The sequence below is a fragment of the Mytilus californianus genome, unplaced genomic scaffold (genome assembly GCF_021869535.1).
Source record: "Mytilus californianus isolate M0D057914Y unplaced genomic scaffold, xbMytCali1.0.p SCAF_13, whole genome shotgun sequence".
Lineage (NCBI taxonomy): Eukaryota > Metazoa > Mollusca > Bivalvia > Mytilida > Mytilidae > Mytilus > Mytilus californianus.
In genome coordinates, this window is record NW_026262615.1 from 12,983,538 (window position 1) to 13,001,181 (window position 17,644).

The window sequence follows — 17,644 nt, forward strand, 5'->3', positions numbered from 1 at the left end:
TAAACGTAAATAACGCACATTATGCGTACGATACTGCCTACCAAAATATGACTTTTTCTATCTAATTTAATCAATTTGAAAACAAAGTTGTCTTGTTCAACGTACCGCGATGAACCTCGTTATTCTTCATTGGACAATAAATGAATACAAATTATATTAAGATGATAATAATTATGTTAAAAGTTTTTCAAACTGTCTCAAGTGCTCAAGTTATTACTAAACATATATTTCCTATTTATAATTCGCAATTGAAGTTTGTTGAATCATTGAAACCTGGTGTCTACTTAGAAAATGAAAAATATTTGTATATCGTTTGAATAGAACCACATAACACTAAAGACAAATACGTTTCCTGTCAGTCCGTTTTAATAATTGATAATCAAAATAGTCGAAAAGGAAGTTAACAGTACTTAGCTGCTTTTATACATATAAACAGTAAGTAGTATTTGCTATCATACTTTTTAATATGTACAAAAAATCTTTAAATTTACATATTGCATACGATTTACTGTCTCTACGTCAAAATATTTAAATCACGGAGTAGCCAATTAAGCAGAGTATCCTATTAAGATTCTTAAATAACCTGTATCTAATGCCATAATGATTGTTTTGTTTTTCTTCGTTGATCCTGAACACTATATTTTATCGGATACTTAAAAAGACAGTTCATGTATAATTAGGCATTTCTTTGAACATTACGCTTTTTCAACAATTCAACAATGAATTTAAGGAAAACAGCGTGTATTGCTTCTTCTACATGTTTAAATTATGAAGAATGTTGCATGTTAACACATATAGTTGAAGGCAGAAAATGTATTAAGATTTGATGCACCAGCTTAAATAGGCTTATATAAATATTCTTTACTTATAAAACTCACAATAAAGAAAAATTAAAAGTTCAATGAAAAGTTATTGGATTCAACGTATATAAAAGTTAAACTATACCCAGGTTACACATATATACACATGACTATTTCCTAATAGCTCGAAAAAGAACGCCTATTTGTTAGCTTTAAATAAACACTGTGGGATCGTTTTACATGTTTTGAAAATCGAAGGGGGAGATGTAAAAAACTACTACTTATTAAAATGTTGATCTTTTTTATTTTATAAATAATTCAATTAAAATCATATGCAGATCTTATTTACAACTGACGAATGTATTTTCTGCACAAATGTTTTCTTTGTATATATATATATCTTAATCTGTCGTGTTTTTTTTTCATCTGTATGTAACTTGGAAATAAATTCTTAAGAAAAAAGTAAATAAATCTATCCCTACAGTTATTTTGTAACCAGTTCGTTAATCAACTTCCAATCAAATACACCCAGATTCACAAGGTTCTTCCGAATATCCAGATAAATGACAATTTAAGTTTAGATCAATATATGCATTGTCCAAGCAAACACAAAATTGTTACATTGTTCTGAAGCTTTCCAGCTAAATTGATTTATGAATGAGGACTTTTTTTTGTATACTAGTATTTAACAATGTATGTACGCTTCATTAGATAACACCTTATTTAAACGGTCTAAATGTAAAATACTTAGCACCAAGTAATGCAGGTTTGATTGACTGGATCAAAACGCGAAAAGACGACATATTTTGGCAATGTTGATCATCATACATAAATTGGAATACGATGCACTATTTTGAAAACACATTATCATATTTTTGTCATCCGTCATTGACTTTTCAATTAAGCAAATACTCTTATAATAAACAGTACAATGTAGTAAAAAGAGAGAAAATCAGAACCATTGTAAACTACACTTAAAAAAATAGAGAGTAGTTAACAGTCATATATTGCTTTGACGAGAAATTACTAAAATAAAATAATAATTAAGTTTTTATGATTATCGTGGGATATAAATGGAAATATTATATTACATGTATTTAAAGTGTTCTAGGAATTGAACAAAATCTTATCTTCCTGTACAGTTAAAAAATCATAACTTATGAAGTTGATGTATGAAATCTACGTTGAAGTCGTCAATCGATATCAAAGTGTAGTTTCAGATGATATCATTGAGTTTATACTTCATACCGACTTTAAACTATCATAAGTAGCTTCGTGAATTCAATTAAATTGCTTTTTGCTGTTTTGTTTGTACTTGTGATTTTTAATAGGATTTCTATTTTACCATTACTATATGTCGAATTTCGTGTACTGTTTTTTATTGTATCTACTTCCCATTTGTTAGTCCACAGACCGAGTTTAAAAAGGGGAGTACGAATTGATGCACCACGCATCCAGTCGTCTTGCTGTTGGAATATCTTAGATGGTAATTAATGTTAGATGAACACCTTACTTCTTATCACATTCATTTTGTTAAAGAGAACCTCAAATTAATACCTGTCGCGGGTAAAAAAGTTTTGTAAAACAATTATTTAACTATGGCTACCGAACAGTATAACCAGTTTCGAAAAGAGAGAAGACTACGTCTGTTTTTTTGAATTGGGGTATATATAACTCCCGCTTTTTTATATAACTTCAGCAAGTGAAGGTCGATTCATGTGTCCCGTTAAAACGTTCACGCATCTTTGGAATACATATGATAATATCATGCGCAGGTAATTTTGTTCTTATTGACTAGCCCGATGTCATTGAAGTAAAGTTCCTTATGAAAGCTGTCAACCTATATGACTGAAACTTCAAGGTCAAGCATATGCCTACCGCTTTCAACATGTCTTAAAGTGACATTAAATTGTAATATATGCTTTGACTTTGCAGTATGGGTTTTACTCATTGTTGAAGGCCGTACGGTGACCTATAGTTGTTAATTTCTGGATCAGTTGATCTCTTGTGGAGAGTTGTCTCGTTGGCAATCATACCACATCTTCATATTTTTATACTTATCGTGATTTGCAGTTTTGCATGTTAATGTGGATACATTGTTTATGTTCTCATGTGACAACAATCGTAGATACCTAAACTGTTTTGTACATCCACATTATATGGTTTACAAAATTGACAACATCATGAACATGAAGACGAAACTCAAATTATTTGTCTTTGAAATGAATTTGTTTTTGTTTTAAGTAAAATAACATAGCAAGGCTTACAATTCGGTACGTCAGTCGCTCGTTTTGTCTACATAAGACTCGTCAGTTGAGCTGGAATCAAAACAAATATATCATGTACATATTTAATATATATTTAAGATGTATATAATTATCTGCCTACTCGGATAACTTAAAATTATTTAATTTACCATTGGTGATATCTCTTGTACAAACATGTTAGTTTCAAAGAAAATGTTTTAAACGGTACATTACTACTGATAAACTTTTCTTGCGAATTAGTTAGAACACAGACGGGTATTTTTATGTTTTCTTTTTAATTTCCGGTAAATAGTATCCGTGTCACAAAATATCAATTTATACATATTATATAAACAATTAGTTATTTTATGTCAAAGAATGAATGACTCTTAGACAATGTTTTTACAATGCTTTCCCTTCAAGCCGCTCTTTCTCAAACATAAACATGATAACATAATTATGTATTTTAATGGGTTTTGTTTTTAATTTCATCAATTAAACGATATGCATTTGTATTTCGTGTTTTTTGTTTTGCAGGACAATGGTTCTTTTTATTGTGTTTGCATTATGTAGCGTTATTTTAGCTGCACATTCAATTCAAGCGCAGAGTACGGGTAAGATTTTTTGTTTTGTTTTATATCGTTTATATCTAAAAGATGTAAGTCAAATACCATAATTTTGTTCGATATCGTGGATTTATGTTGATAATTGAAGTGTATCGGTATGTAGTCGTGAAATTTTGACTTTCATATATTCGTAGTTAGACTCATTAGTGACGTAGTTCTACAGCTCTAAATGTTGAATGAAGCATGTTACCAGCATGTTACCAGCATGTTACCAGCATGTTACTAGCATGTTACCAGCATGTTACCAGCATGTTACCAGCATGTTACCAGCATGTTACCAGCATGTTACCAGCAAGTAATAATGTACAAAGAAATGGAAGCAAACATTGAACTAAGCCGATTGAATTCATCAATCTTTCTTTCAGGAGATGTAAGGTTGACCAATTCTAAGAGGCTTGAAATTTACTACAGTGGTGAATGGGGTACAGTTTGTGATGATGAGTTTGATGACAACGACGCTAAAATAGCCTGTAAACAACTTGGATACAGGTTTATAAATACTACACTAGAAATAGTCCGCAAATATTTCCCCATATTAAATACTATAAAAATTTAGCGCATACTCGTAGCTCCCGTTTATGCCAGTAGTTCCCGTAACGGATATAATCAGCGGATATAAAAATATATTACTTTTGTCAAAAGAAACAAAAAGGGTTTTGAAATAGGATTAACGTATTGTGTATCACTTCATGCAAATGGCAGAGTAAAAATATGTAATCTGTTGTAGCAAATACGTGTACTGCTTCATTGTGCAATTTTACAAAGATTTTAGAAAATGCCTTTTTGTGTTCATCTGTCTTCAAAAGTTGACACTAAAGAAATTAGGAAAACAATATTATCTCTCTCTTGCCTTTTTTAAATCTACTGTACCTTTTTAGCTCACCGGGGCCCGAAGGGCCCCATGTGAGCTTATGCCATCACTTGGCGTTCGTCGTCGTCTGTCGTCTGTCGTCGTCTGTCATCGTCGTCTGTCGTCGTCGTCTGTCGTCGTCTGTCGTCGTAAACTATTTAAAAAATCTTCTTCTCTGAAACTACTGGGCCAAATACCTTCAAACTTTAACTAAATGTTCCTTAGGGTATTTAGTTTATAAATTGTATCCGAAGTTTTGATCCATCGACAAACATGGCCGCCATGGCTAAAAATAGAACATAGGGGTCAAATGCAGATTTTGGCATATATCTCAAAAACTAAAGCTTTTAGAGCAAATGTGACATTTGGTAAAATTGTTCAATTGGTCAAGATCTATCAGCTCTGAAATTTTCAGACGAATCGAACAACCCATTGTTGGGTTGTTGCCACCGAATTGGTAGTTTAAACAAAATTTTGCAGTTTTTTGTTATTATTTTGAATATTATTATAGATATATATAAACTGTAAGCAGCAATGATGTTCAGCAAAGTAAGATCTACAAAAAAGTTAATATTACTATAATGATCAATTGACCCCTTAAGGAGTTATTGCCCTTTAAAGACAATTTTACACAATTTGTTCATAAGTTTGCTAACATTTAAAAATTTTCTCCTCTGAAACTACTGGGCCAATTACCTTCAAACTTTAAGTAAATGTTCCTTAGGGTATCTTGTTTATAAATTGTATCCAAAGTTTTGATCCATCGACAAACAGGGCCGCCATGGCTAAAAATAGAACATAAGGGTCAAATGCAGTTTTTGGCTTATATCTCAAAAACTAAATCTTTTAGAGCAAATGTGACATGGGGTAAAATTGTTTAATTGGTCAAGATCTATCTGCCCTGAAATTTTCAGACGAATCGAACAACCCATTGTTGGGTTGCTGCCACCGAATTGGTAGTTTTAACAAAATTTTGCAGGTTTTTGTTATTATTTTGAATATTATTATAGATATATATAAACTGTAAGCAGCAGTAATGTTCAGCAAAGTAAGATCTACAAAAAAGTAGATACGACCATAATTGTCAATTGAACCCTTAAGGAGTTATTGCCCTTTAAAGACAATTTTACACAATTTGTTCATCAAGTTTGCTAACATTTAAAAATCTTCTTCCTGAAACTACTGGGCCAATTACCTTCAAACTTAAAGTAAATGTTCCTTAGGGTATCTTGTTTATAAATTGTATCCGAAGTTTGTATCAATTGACAAACATGGCCGCCATGGCTAAAAATAGAACATAAGGGTCAAATGCAGTTTTTGGCTTATATCTCGAAAACTAAATCTTTTAGAGCAAATGTGACATGGGTTAAAATTGTTTAATTGATCAAGATCTATCGGCCCTGAAATTATCAGACGTATCGAACAACCCATTGTTGGGTTGCTGCCACCGAATTGGTAGTTTTAACACAATTTTGCAGTTTTTAGCTCACCGGCGTCTGAAGGGCCCCATGTGAGCTTATGCCATCACTTCGCGTCCGTCGTCGTCCGTCGTCGTCGTCTGTCGTCGTCTGTCGTCGTCGTCTGTCGTCGTAAACTATTTAAAAAATCTTCTCCTCTGAAACTACTGGGCTAAATACCTTCAAACTTTAACTAAATGTTCCTTAGGGTATCTAGTTTATAAATTGTATCCGAAGTTTTGATCCATCGACAAACATGGCCTCCATGGCTAAAAATAGAACATAGGATCAAATGCAGTTTTTGGCTTTATCTCAAAAACTAAAGCTTTTAGAGCAAATCTGACATGGGATAAAATTGTTAATTTGTCAAGATCTATCAGCTCTGAAATTTTCAGACGAATCAAACAACCCATTGTTGGGTTGCTGCCACCGAATTGGTAGTTTTAACAAAATTTTGCAGTTTTTTGTTATTATTTTGAATATAATTATAGATATATAAAAACTGTAAGCAGCAATCATGTTCAACAAAGTAAGATCTACAAAAAAGTTGATATGACCATAAGTGTCAATTGACCCCTCAAGGAGTTATTGCCCTTTAAAGACAATTTTACACAATTGTTCATCAAGTTTGCTAACATTTAAAAATCTTCCCCTCTGAAACTACTGCGCCAATTACCCTCAACTTTTTACTAAATGTTCCTCAGGGTATCTTGTTTATAAATTGTATCCGAAGTTTTGTATCCATCAACAAACATGGCCGCCATGGCTAAAAATAGAACATAAGGGTCAAATGCAGTTTTTTGGCTTATATCTCAAAAACTAAATCTTTTAGAGCAATTGTGACATGGGGTAACATTGTTCAGTTGGTCAAGATCTATCAGCTCTGAAATTTTCAGACGAATCGAACAACCCATTGTTGGGTTGCTGCCACCGAATTGGTAGTTTTAACAAAATTTTGCAGTATTTGTTATTATTTTGAATATTATTATAGATATATATAAACTGTGAGCAGCAGTAATGTTCAGCAAAGTAAGATCTACAAAAAAGTTAATATGACCAAAATTGTCAATTGACCCTTTAAGGAGTTATTGCCCTTTAAAGACAATTTTACACAATTTGTTCATCAAGTTTGCTAACATTTTAAAATCTTCCCCTCTAAAATGCAGGTGAGCGATTCAGGCTCTTGAGAGCCTCTTGTTTAAGCTTCTATTAGGAAAAGCAGTAAGCTAAGTGTTTGAGAGTTTAAATCGTCAAATGCATTATTGAGCACGGTAATTCGGCAAACAGTGTACTTTTATCAATACTGTAATGCAATACGAGTAAAACATGAACATGAAAAAAGTCATAAAAAATATCTCGGAAAGGTCGACCGTGATTGCACGAGGTTGTTGCTAACGATTCCAACTTAAAGTGACAACATATGTCAAATTCAATCAAAAGGGTTTTACATCCTATTACGTTATAAACGAACGTGTAAGTGTTTAATTGAATGAATAAGGGTAAGACAAATATTATTGCAACGACACGATTGCAGAGTGGTAATCTAAGTAAGCGTCTGGTAAGATTTCTTTTTATCTCTAAGTGGACAAGACATAAAATATTAGTTTTTGAGCCTCAAAAGAACTCCTGATTTTCACTCTTTTTGTCACTTAATTGTAAAACAAACTTAATGCACCTTAGTACATTAGTTCAATTTTGTTTCAATAGCAATGGAAAATCTTTAGGAAATGCAGTAGATGATGGCAGCGGCAAAATATGGCTTGACGACTTAAAATGCACGGGAAGTGAGAGTAAACTACGGTACTGTTATCATGCAGGATGGGGCAAAGAAAATTGCAAGCATGATGAAGATGTGGGAATTCTTTGCGATAACAATAGTCCAGGTACGTCAATATAAGAAAATATTCTGAATTATAAGTATCTATATGCAAAAAACTCAGTAGTTTTTACATTTTACATAATTTCTTATATCATAATTAATTGAACCATTCTTTTTGCACCATATACGCATTTCGACATTCAATGTCTCTTCGGGGATGCTCATCGCGAAATTATTTGAATATTAAAAGACATTGAACACCTATTATTTCACTTTTTTTGCTCAAACATGTTTTATTGTATAACTTTCTAAAGGCAAGCATTAAAGCGTTCAATCAGCACCCTGTAATGCAATGGTTGTTTTTTGTCCTCATCTGAGTTTTTCATTTATTGCTGTAGTGTAAATGGGCCGTTGGTTTTCACTTGTGAAATATTTTACATATGGTGATCTTTTAAACCTTATTATATGGTATGGGTTGTCCTCATTGTTGTTTGAACGTTCTCATTGAGATAACCATTTCCGGAATTGTGTGCGTCCGAAACGCTTTTCTGGACAAAAGTTAGGAGCTACAAATTCAAGAGGACAAACAAAAATTAGAAAATTTCATCTAAGGTTAACTTTAGAACCTAAGTTTCTTAATATCAATTGCTTAATTATTAACGGGGCATTTCAAATAAGTATTTGTTATGAATCATCTCAGTAACATTCTCACCAATATATTGATTACCTACACATCAAGGTAAACACAACCTTAAGGAATTCAATGAAATCTACAATGCGCGAGACATGATGTGTCGACGGGTTAATCTGTGTCATACAAATTCATACTCAGTTAAAATGTTAACAATAGGACACTATCGATACATTTACAAATCAGACGACTATTCTAGTTTCTAAATATATATTAGACTTTAGAAACAGAGAGAACGAGCAGTTGTATTTGCTTGGACATTTAGTATTTTAGTAGTGGTAGAATATATACATTAACGAGTAGTCTATTCAAAGCTAATATAAGTCGTCCAGATATTCGATTCAATTCTACAAGAAGCAATTTTCTAACTCTCTAGAATTTTATATTAGACCTACTGTTTATAAACATTCCATGGTAAAATAAAAATGCTAATACTAACAACATCCGATACGAAAATAAATCCTCTTCTTTCACTTGTTTCATATATGCGAATGTAACATTTTTTCTCTTTGTTTTTGCTGCTCTTTTAATTTTGTTTACATTGCTTAGTTACTTGTGTCATATTTTTGTTTGATCTAAATGAGTTGGCACTATGAATGTAGTACGTAAGGTATAACCACTTAAAAACATCTTAAAAATGACGCAATGAAATTAAATAGATATTGACAAAACATTCCAAAAATATTGGTACAAAAATGTACACTTTTTAGGTCTTATTTTATTATTGTTCCTTTGGTTATTGTTAGTTAATGGTGGCTGGTCAACATGGGCACAATGGACGACATGTAGCAGCAGCTGCAATGGTGGTCTACAGACCAGAACACGTGAATGCAATAACCCTATACCTCAATATGGAGGGACATGCTGTAATGGAGCGTCATCACATACCATAAAATGCAATACTGTATCTTGTCCAGGTACAAATGTCTCAACAACATATCTCCTAAGAAGCAATTGACACATGTTAAATCTGATTTTTGCCTTTATGTTATGCTAATAAGATTCCAGAATTGTCGAATAGACAATTATACAATGTAAATGATATAAAAGTCATCGGAAACTAATCTTAGATACCAAGCTTTTCATTTAAATACGCAAGACGCGTGATTTGACAGTACACGACTAACTAGTTGCACCGAAACAAAATCGTGTAATCAATTGAAAATTATTGTAAACAAAAAGTTCCTTGAAATATCTAAAAGAGGCTTACTCTTCCCATGCTTGGAGACGAAAACCTTAGTGTTCAGAAAATGTTTATGAACAGTTAATCGTTGGAAGAGCAATGAAAACTCGAATATTCTCCAGGACAAGACGTCTTTCAGTGTCATCGTCAAAAATTCCAGACTTGTAAAAGATTTTGGGGCCCTTTATAGCTTGCTGTTCGTTGTGAGCCAGGGCTCCGTGTTGAAGACCGTACTTTGACTTATAATGGTTTACTTTTATTAATTTTGACTTGAATGGAGAGATGTCTCATTGGCACTCATACCACATCTTCTTATACCTATTAAAAGAAAGTTTATATTTAAATAATGCTTCAAATCCTTTTATGAAATGCACAAACTGCAAAAACTGACAAAATTATCCTCATTTTGAGATTTTATCTTTTAGATATGACACAAAGCTGTACCAAATATATTCATCATAGATACCATAACACGTATTAAAATTTTGTACGCGTTTCGTCTACAAAAGACTCATCAGTGATGCTTGAATCAAAAATGATATAACGCCGAATTAAATTACAAAGTTAAAGAACATTGAGCAAAACAGCTACACTATACATTTCATAAAGATGTTAATGTGTTCAAATAACTGGTCTGGTAAGGCTTTGGCTCGTATATATATTGTCATAAAAACTGTTTGCAGAACAGCGATTTTTGAACAATTTGATTATTTTGGCATGATCATGATATCATAGTGACATCAAAAGTGACCTTTTTGTATTTAAGTGTCCAGATTATATAAAGCCGCTAATTTAAAAATAAGATTGATATAACTTTGAAAGTTTAAATAATGTTACTGTTGTTGCAATATCATGAATCTGATCATGCCTCAGCTTGCAAAACGCGTATCCGTTTACAAAAAAACTGATTGATTGGTTGATTAATTATTATTTAACGCCACTTTCAGCACTATTGTGCAATATTGTGGGGGTCAGTTTTCAAGTAAATGAAACCGGAATTCCCGGAGAGAACCACCGACAAAAGACTAATAATTCCACTTCAAATCAAAACAACTAAAACGTCAAATCTGTATCAAGTACTGAGAGCACAACACGTGTTCCTAGATAACACAACGTTGGAAAGCCAAAATTAGCAAACAGCATAAAAAGAACAGCAAGTGTCGCAAACCTTTTACCTAATAAATCTGCTGAATATGTTGCAATAAGATGTAAGGAATTATGGTTGTTTTTGTTATTATTATTCAGCAAGATAATATGAGGGCGAAGTCCTCAAAAACTGTAGAAAATTCAATAAAATGAAGAAAAAAATACTAATGAACTCAAAAACGTTAACTTTTTTTAAAAAAATGTTCAGTCTTCCGTTTTAGTATTTAAAAATGTGAGATAGCGTTTATTTATTTACATTGAACATGAATTCAAAAATTAAATCTATAATAACAGGACCAACATCGGAAAAGATCTGTAGTTCTGTTACTTTTTCAACAAACTTAAAAATATGCTGGGGGGGGGGGACGTTTTGTAACCTGAAAAGGGGTGGAAGGAAATTTTTCCTAACGGAGAGGGGGTGCCCTATTTAATACTTTAGATGGGGGCATCGAAAAATGTTTCCAAAAATTGAGGAATTCTGTATTTCAAACATGCAAACATTATAGCTTATTTGACGAATACACTAAATAAGTATAGCATTATTCATCAGAGGTGTCTAATACTTGATTCAGCTGTCATATTTATATCTCCCGTGTCATCATTTTTGGCTTCAAACTTTATTTCAATGTTTGTTTCATGTGAATCATAACCGTCCTTTGTTTTTTTTTGTTGGACACGAAGAACGATCATATCAGGAACTGATGATTTGATATCTTAGTTTTAGCAGCTTTTCTCGAAGCTTTTGTAACACCACTTTCACATGTTAGGGGAGGGTTGAGCGCTCACAAACAAGTGTACCCCGCCAAATTGTGTGTATGTCTTCTCAAGTCAGGACCACGTAGTGCAGTGGTTGTCGTTTGTTCGGGTCTGTCATATTTGTTTTCGTTAGTCCTCTCTTTAAAACTGTTTCACATTTTTTCATGTCTGGACTTTTTATAGCCGATCAAACCGTAAGAAATTTGTTTTATTGTTGAAGGCCGTACGATGGCTTTCAATTGCTTACAGCCACTTTGTTTAACTCTGTTGGAGAGTTGTCTAATTGGCAATCATACCACATCTCATTTTTATAATTATCCAAATAAAGTTGCATGAAGTCACATACTGATGCAATATTTTATTGAACAAAAATGATATAAATAGAAATTGTAACCATGTATTTTTGTTAAAAAGGATAATAGTATTGACAAACGTTGTGGGAAGGGGGGGGCAGTTTTATGTCTATGTAAGGGAGGGGTCTTGAATTTATTTATTCCCCAATGAAAGAAAATGACAAGCACCTTACGTGTAGTAGTTTAATTTAATTTATACGGACTTCGTCCTCTTTCACAGGTAACACCTGCATCATATTATATACATGAATAAGTATTTTTTGGTAATTTGAATCAATCAGTTAATGGTGGCTAGAGTGAATGGTCCCTATGGAAATTTTGTAATGTTACATGTGGTGATGGGATACGAATGAGATTTCGAAGCTGTGATAGTCATTTTCCAGTATATGGATGCTTCAAATGCGCTTCAATCGATTTCGAATTTCGACAATGCAATGCCACAGAATGTATCAAAGATAAGGCATGTAAGAGACCAAAACATCAACGTATTGGAATGTTTCGCTTTATTTGTTCTCTTTAAATCTGTTGTTGATTTGGCCTTTTAATTGTTTTAATTCAAGCGAAACTGATGTAAACGTTAACGAACGACTGGCGTTACAAAATCTAAGCATGGTATCTTTGATTATTGTTTTGTTTTAGGGATTGGTATCGCCTCTAGATGTAGTTTCTGCAAATGGCTTTGATAGACCATATTTGATTAATCCAAAATAATCAATGAAAAATGTATAAACTAAAATAGATATGTTGTTTGACGATTAAGGGAAAAAAATATAACACTGAACCGAATAAGTATCATTTACAAAGAAATAGGTTAATAGACAAATCACTTGTACATTGTTTGTAATTAAACGTTACAAAATTTCTTTTATATCATATGGTTAAACATAATTTCAATAGCATTGCATTTGCTCGACTTTTGTTCTCCGTTTCATAACGATAGCATCATGACATGATTAGTTTACTTGTCTCTTTATATATACAGCTACATGTTCTATGATTTCATTACGATCTTTCTGGTATTTTAAAGAAGTCGAGATTTCCAATATTAGGTATACTTCACCTGCAGATCGAAAATAAAATTTACATAACGTCAAACGTCTCTACTCAAAAGATAACGGTTTCATCTATCTAGATCTGCATTCAAAACATATTCCATTATTTCACAGATAAATAATTCTGTTAAATTGATTTACAGTAATTGATGGCGGTTGGTCAACGTGGACCAACTGGACGGATTGTAGCAGACTTTGTAATGGTGGGCTAAATGAAAGATCACGTTACTGCGACAGTCCGCCTCCATTTAATGGTGGATTGTATTGTGATGGAACGCCAACCGAAGCACAACTATGCAACACCGTTTCTTGTTCAGGTGAATATAATGGAAATGCAAATTCAAATTTATACCATAAAAATGTGATCAAAATATAAAAAAAACACATATTAAAAGGTTTATGAACGCTTGAGTCCAGAAGTTTAATTTCTTCTCTATGTAGATTATGAGTTGTGATACATTAATGATTTGGTATTTGTTTGTGATTGTTATCGTAATTTTTATATGCATTTACCTTTTTTATGTTATCATGAATGTTTTTTTTTTCTTCAAAAAATCAAAATTTACGAAAAGTGGTAATATAAATTTAGTCTTACGTTTCTATTATTCGGTTAGAACATGATTAAGATTAAATAACATATTTTGCGTTGTCCAAATATAGTATGTATACGACAATAATATTATTAGTAAGTTATTTCCAACATCTCCATTCTATTTAGTTTAGAATAATGTCTGTCCCAATTTGCTGTACTAGAATGACTGAACATCCCAGTGTTTACATGTGAAACATGTATTCATAGGTTCATGTTTATGAATGTAGGTTCTTCACCGTTTGTTCTATATAATGCCTTATATCTTCTTTACAGTTGAAACGTACATGTATATGTGATAATATTATATCATAATGATCCTTCCTGGTTTGGGAACTGCAATATTTCACGTTTAAGATTGGTAACAATAAGTCTTGTATCAAAACAAACAAAGTTAGTATGTGTGTTACTGTGAACCACGTATATGTATAAAAAAATCCTCGTTTTTGTACAATTCTAGAGCTATAAAAATAATCCTATAGCATTATTTCTTTACATTAGGCATAGAGTCAAAAATGGTGCTAGCTTTAATAGTTGGTGGAGTAGCTGTGGGATGCATTTTAATTACAGTTGCTTTGGTGTTGATTTGTAAACATGTGGTTGAAAGCAAGCAAATACAGAAGAAAGGTACACTTATATATATTCGGTTTGAGCGTTCCTGATGAAGGTAAACCAGAAAAGCGCTTCGGACACGTGAAATTATTTAACGTGTTGTTTTTATTTTTTATATGTATCAGCTCATTTAACTACCAAAACACTCAATACGTTTGTTTTCAAATAACGTACCTCCGTACAAGGTAGAATTTTCATAATGTGTATTGCAAATACATGTATCGAAACAAAGAGCTTTTTGTTCATAAAATAAGGTGATGTGGTATGATTGTCAATAACACAACAATCCAACAGTTTCAACTGTAGAAGATTTGAGTTATTATAGGTCATTGTACTGCCTTAAACAGTGAGGAAAACCCATACCTTATAGTCAGCTCAAAAAGGATCTAATCGCTGTTCTTAACAAAATACACAGTCCGATAGTTTCTTCTTCGCTTTTTAAAAAATGTAAGTATCATTAACACTACTTCAATTGTCAATGGTCAATATTTCAGACCTGAAGTGACTCTTGCCCAAACCAAGTAAACAACTATAATACATGTAGCATAGTTGTTTCTTGTAAACGTGTTACTTATCTTTATAATTCCTTAAAATGCATACATTTTACGTAAGGTATAAATCTCGACATCAACTTGATTCAAAACTTCATTCTGTTGTTTTTTGTTTTTTTTTTTGTTTTGCAAATTATTGTTAAAAATATTCTGTAACATGTTTTATTCGAAAATGTATTACAATTTAAGCAAACGTGTAGTTTATTTTGATCATTTACCTTGGTATACATACTTATCAAGAACATTATTTAAAAAAAGAAAACGTTTAACGAAGCTACTTATCACTTTAAGGTTAACTTTGCTTGATTCAAATATGTTGGCTATTAAACCAACATTGTATACGATTCGTATGTTTATTTTTTAGCAGTTGCAAATACGTGCTTTCAAGAAGAAAAGTAAGTTTTATTTGCCTTATTTATAAATATAAGTTATCTTAATTGCCTCTGCGTACCTATACAGATTCCCAGCTTATACGGGTATGTTTGCTCTAAATTTATTATAATGTAGTGTCATCAAGTTGTTCGTGTTTATGTAGGTTTTATTTCTTAACAAGATTGTTTTTTTTATATCAACTGCCATAGGGTGCAATGAGGCAGTTTTAATGGCGTATGAACGGAAGTCAACCCCATCTCCTCCAAAAAAAAACAACAATATTATTCGTTACTACGCTAAACTTAACATAATTTTGGAAAGGTTTTCATGATTAATAAATTATCCTTTAGCTTGAAGTGGCATGTGTAAAATAAACGGCTAAACTTTATGAATAAATAGCGGCAATATGAAAAATATGTAAGGTATTTTAGATAAACGATATATTTCCTTTCCTAAATTCCGGTCTTTTTGTATATCCTATTATGTATTTCCGTTTCCTATAGTGAAAATATTTGTAGTTTCCGTGTGATATTTAAGAGGTATTTTCCATCGTCATTTTATGACAGATACCAAACAATATACTTGTAATTCTGAACAGACTGAAAACTGACAAAATTGTTTGAGTGCATATGATTGAATGAATATCTTCGAAAAATTGTTATTTATTTTTTTTGTCAATTATATCCATTTGCATAATAATACTAAAACAGCTGTAGACATATAATTTTTGATACACTCTTTGAATTTATAATATTGTTTACTATACTAGGGAAGAGTTGTACATATATCAAGAATCAGACCAGCAGGCACAAGGCAATAGGACCTTTCAAGAAGAAACGTGAGTTGCTTTTACCTTACATATATTTTGGAATTTTTCTCCGCAGCGTATAGCTGTGAAATTTACAAGCTCAATCACGATATGTTCGCACTGAGTTAAATAAAATTTAGTGTCATCAAGTTATTCGGTAATGTTATCTGTAGGATATGTTTCTACCAACAGAACATTATAGCAGTAATGTTTAATGTATGAATGGGGGTGGGTCACATTCCAGCCGCACTTCGGTACCCATTTTTAACCGAAAACTGAAGTTATCTCCCCACCCTTTTCATGTTAAATTGATGCGGTTCCCCGGAAGGAAAAGCCCTTGACGTGTAAAAATCTGTTGTTAAATTGCTCAGAGCGTCAAGGGAATCTATTTCATAAAGTGTTTCAGTGTAAGGTCAATATTTTCCTTATCTGCTACGAAATAAAATTCAATTTTGCCGGGCAGACGTGAAATGACGGAAATGATGACGGCACGTAAATTGCAGAGCCGAACGTCGTGAAGGACGGTCGATCCAAACTGGCTTTTTTTCCGATTTTAACCTCCAAATCCCCCCCAAAAGATCTTAAAATGAACACATAAGAAACTACGCTGGTCATTAACCCTTTGTGGTATAAAACAATATTCGTGGATTTTATGTGAAAGAAGAAAACGCGACACCCAATTTCAACTCTGTTCATTTAGTAATATAGATGTTTATTGTAAACCTAACAAATTAGACGTATCACCACATCCGTACGTACATGAGTAACATAGGCGGTGCATCATGTGGAACCAATCGGCTGACGCTTTTGGAACACCTCATATCACATCCCTTCTTGTGGGATTCGCATAGTGCAGTTTTAGTTTTAGATGTTGTTTGTCTTGTGGTCAGTATTTGTTTTTATGTCAAGGCATTGTCACCACGTTTTTGCCTTATGCATAATATGAGTTTGAACATCTTTTTGGTATCGTCCGCTTCTTTCTTGGGTCCTAACTAGAACAAAATAAAACATGTCTCAAATGCAAATTCCGGCGAACACTATAACACTGGTATAAATGATTAAAGATATACAGACAATCAATTATGTCAGACAAAAAAATATTGGAATGAGAATAAACAAATATTTGCGTGTCGATAGGTAAACATCCTAAACAAATTTAAATGAGAATATTAAAGACCGGGTCTGAGGTATAAATAGCAGCCAATAAGAAAAATGTAGGTAAATTCAATATTCTTTGCAGGTTTCATGATTGGGAAGCATTTTTATGTTTTACTAAATAAATAATATGAAATTTAACTTGATATTATTCTCATAAGTGCAGAACATACTTATGAAAAAAATATAAGTTAAAACAAAGTAATTTGATAAATTTGTTTTTATGTAATTGTAAAATAAAATTCAGAAGTGGTCAACATTTTCAAATGGTTTGATTGACTCACTTGAGGCGAAGCCTCCTAATGTTTGTTAACACAACAGCATGCAAATGCTACAGTCTAAAAATACACGAAAACCCTACCTTTTTCTAAGCACAGACAAGATACAATCCTCACAAAGAACTAAGAATATTTGCAACTAGGTTAATTTCTATAAAAATACAGTAGACCTCCTCAGAATATTTATAGTTTAAAAAAATTCTCAAAATATGTTTGAAAATCTGTTAATTGGCTTAATGATATTGTTCACTAATTTAATTTGTATATTTATTATTATATTATTCCCACATGTGGCCCATG

General features: G+C 32.3%; 1 protein-coding gene across 1 annotated transcript; it reads left to right on the forward strand.

The window, feature by feature from the left end:
• The first annotated feature begins 2,211 nt into the window (after window positions 1-2,211).
• LOC127723869 (deleted in malignant brain tumors 1 protein-like) lies at window positions 2,212-15,945 on the forward strand. Its single transcript, XM_052230587.1, has 9 exons — window positions 2,212-2,286; window positions 3,584-3,660; window positions 4,038-4,161; window positions 7,687-7,862; window positions 9,236-9,406; window positions 13,123-13,296; window positions 14,070-14,195; window positions 15,096-15,126; window positions 15,873-15,945. The coding sequence occupies exons 2-9, from the start codon at window positions 3,588-3,590 to the stop codon at window positions 15,943-15,945; spliced, it is 948 nt and encodes a 315-aa protein (XP_052086547.1). The 5' UTR covers window positions 2,212-2,286; window positions 3,584-3,587.
• Window positions 15,946-17,644: the final 1,699 nt, after the last annotated feature.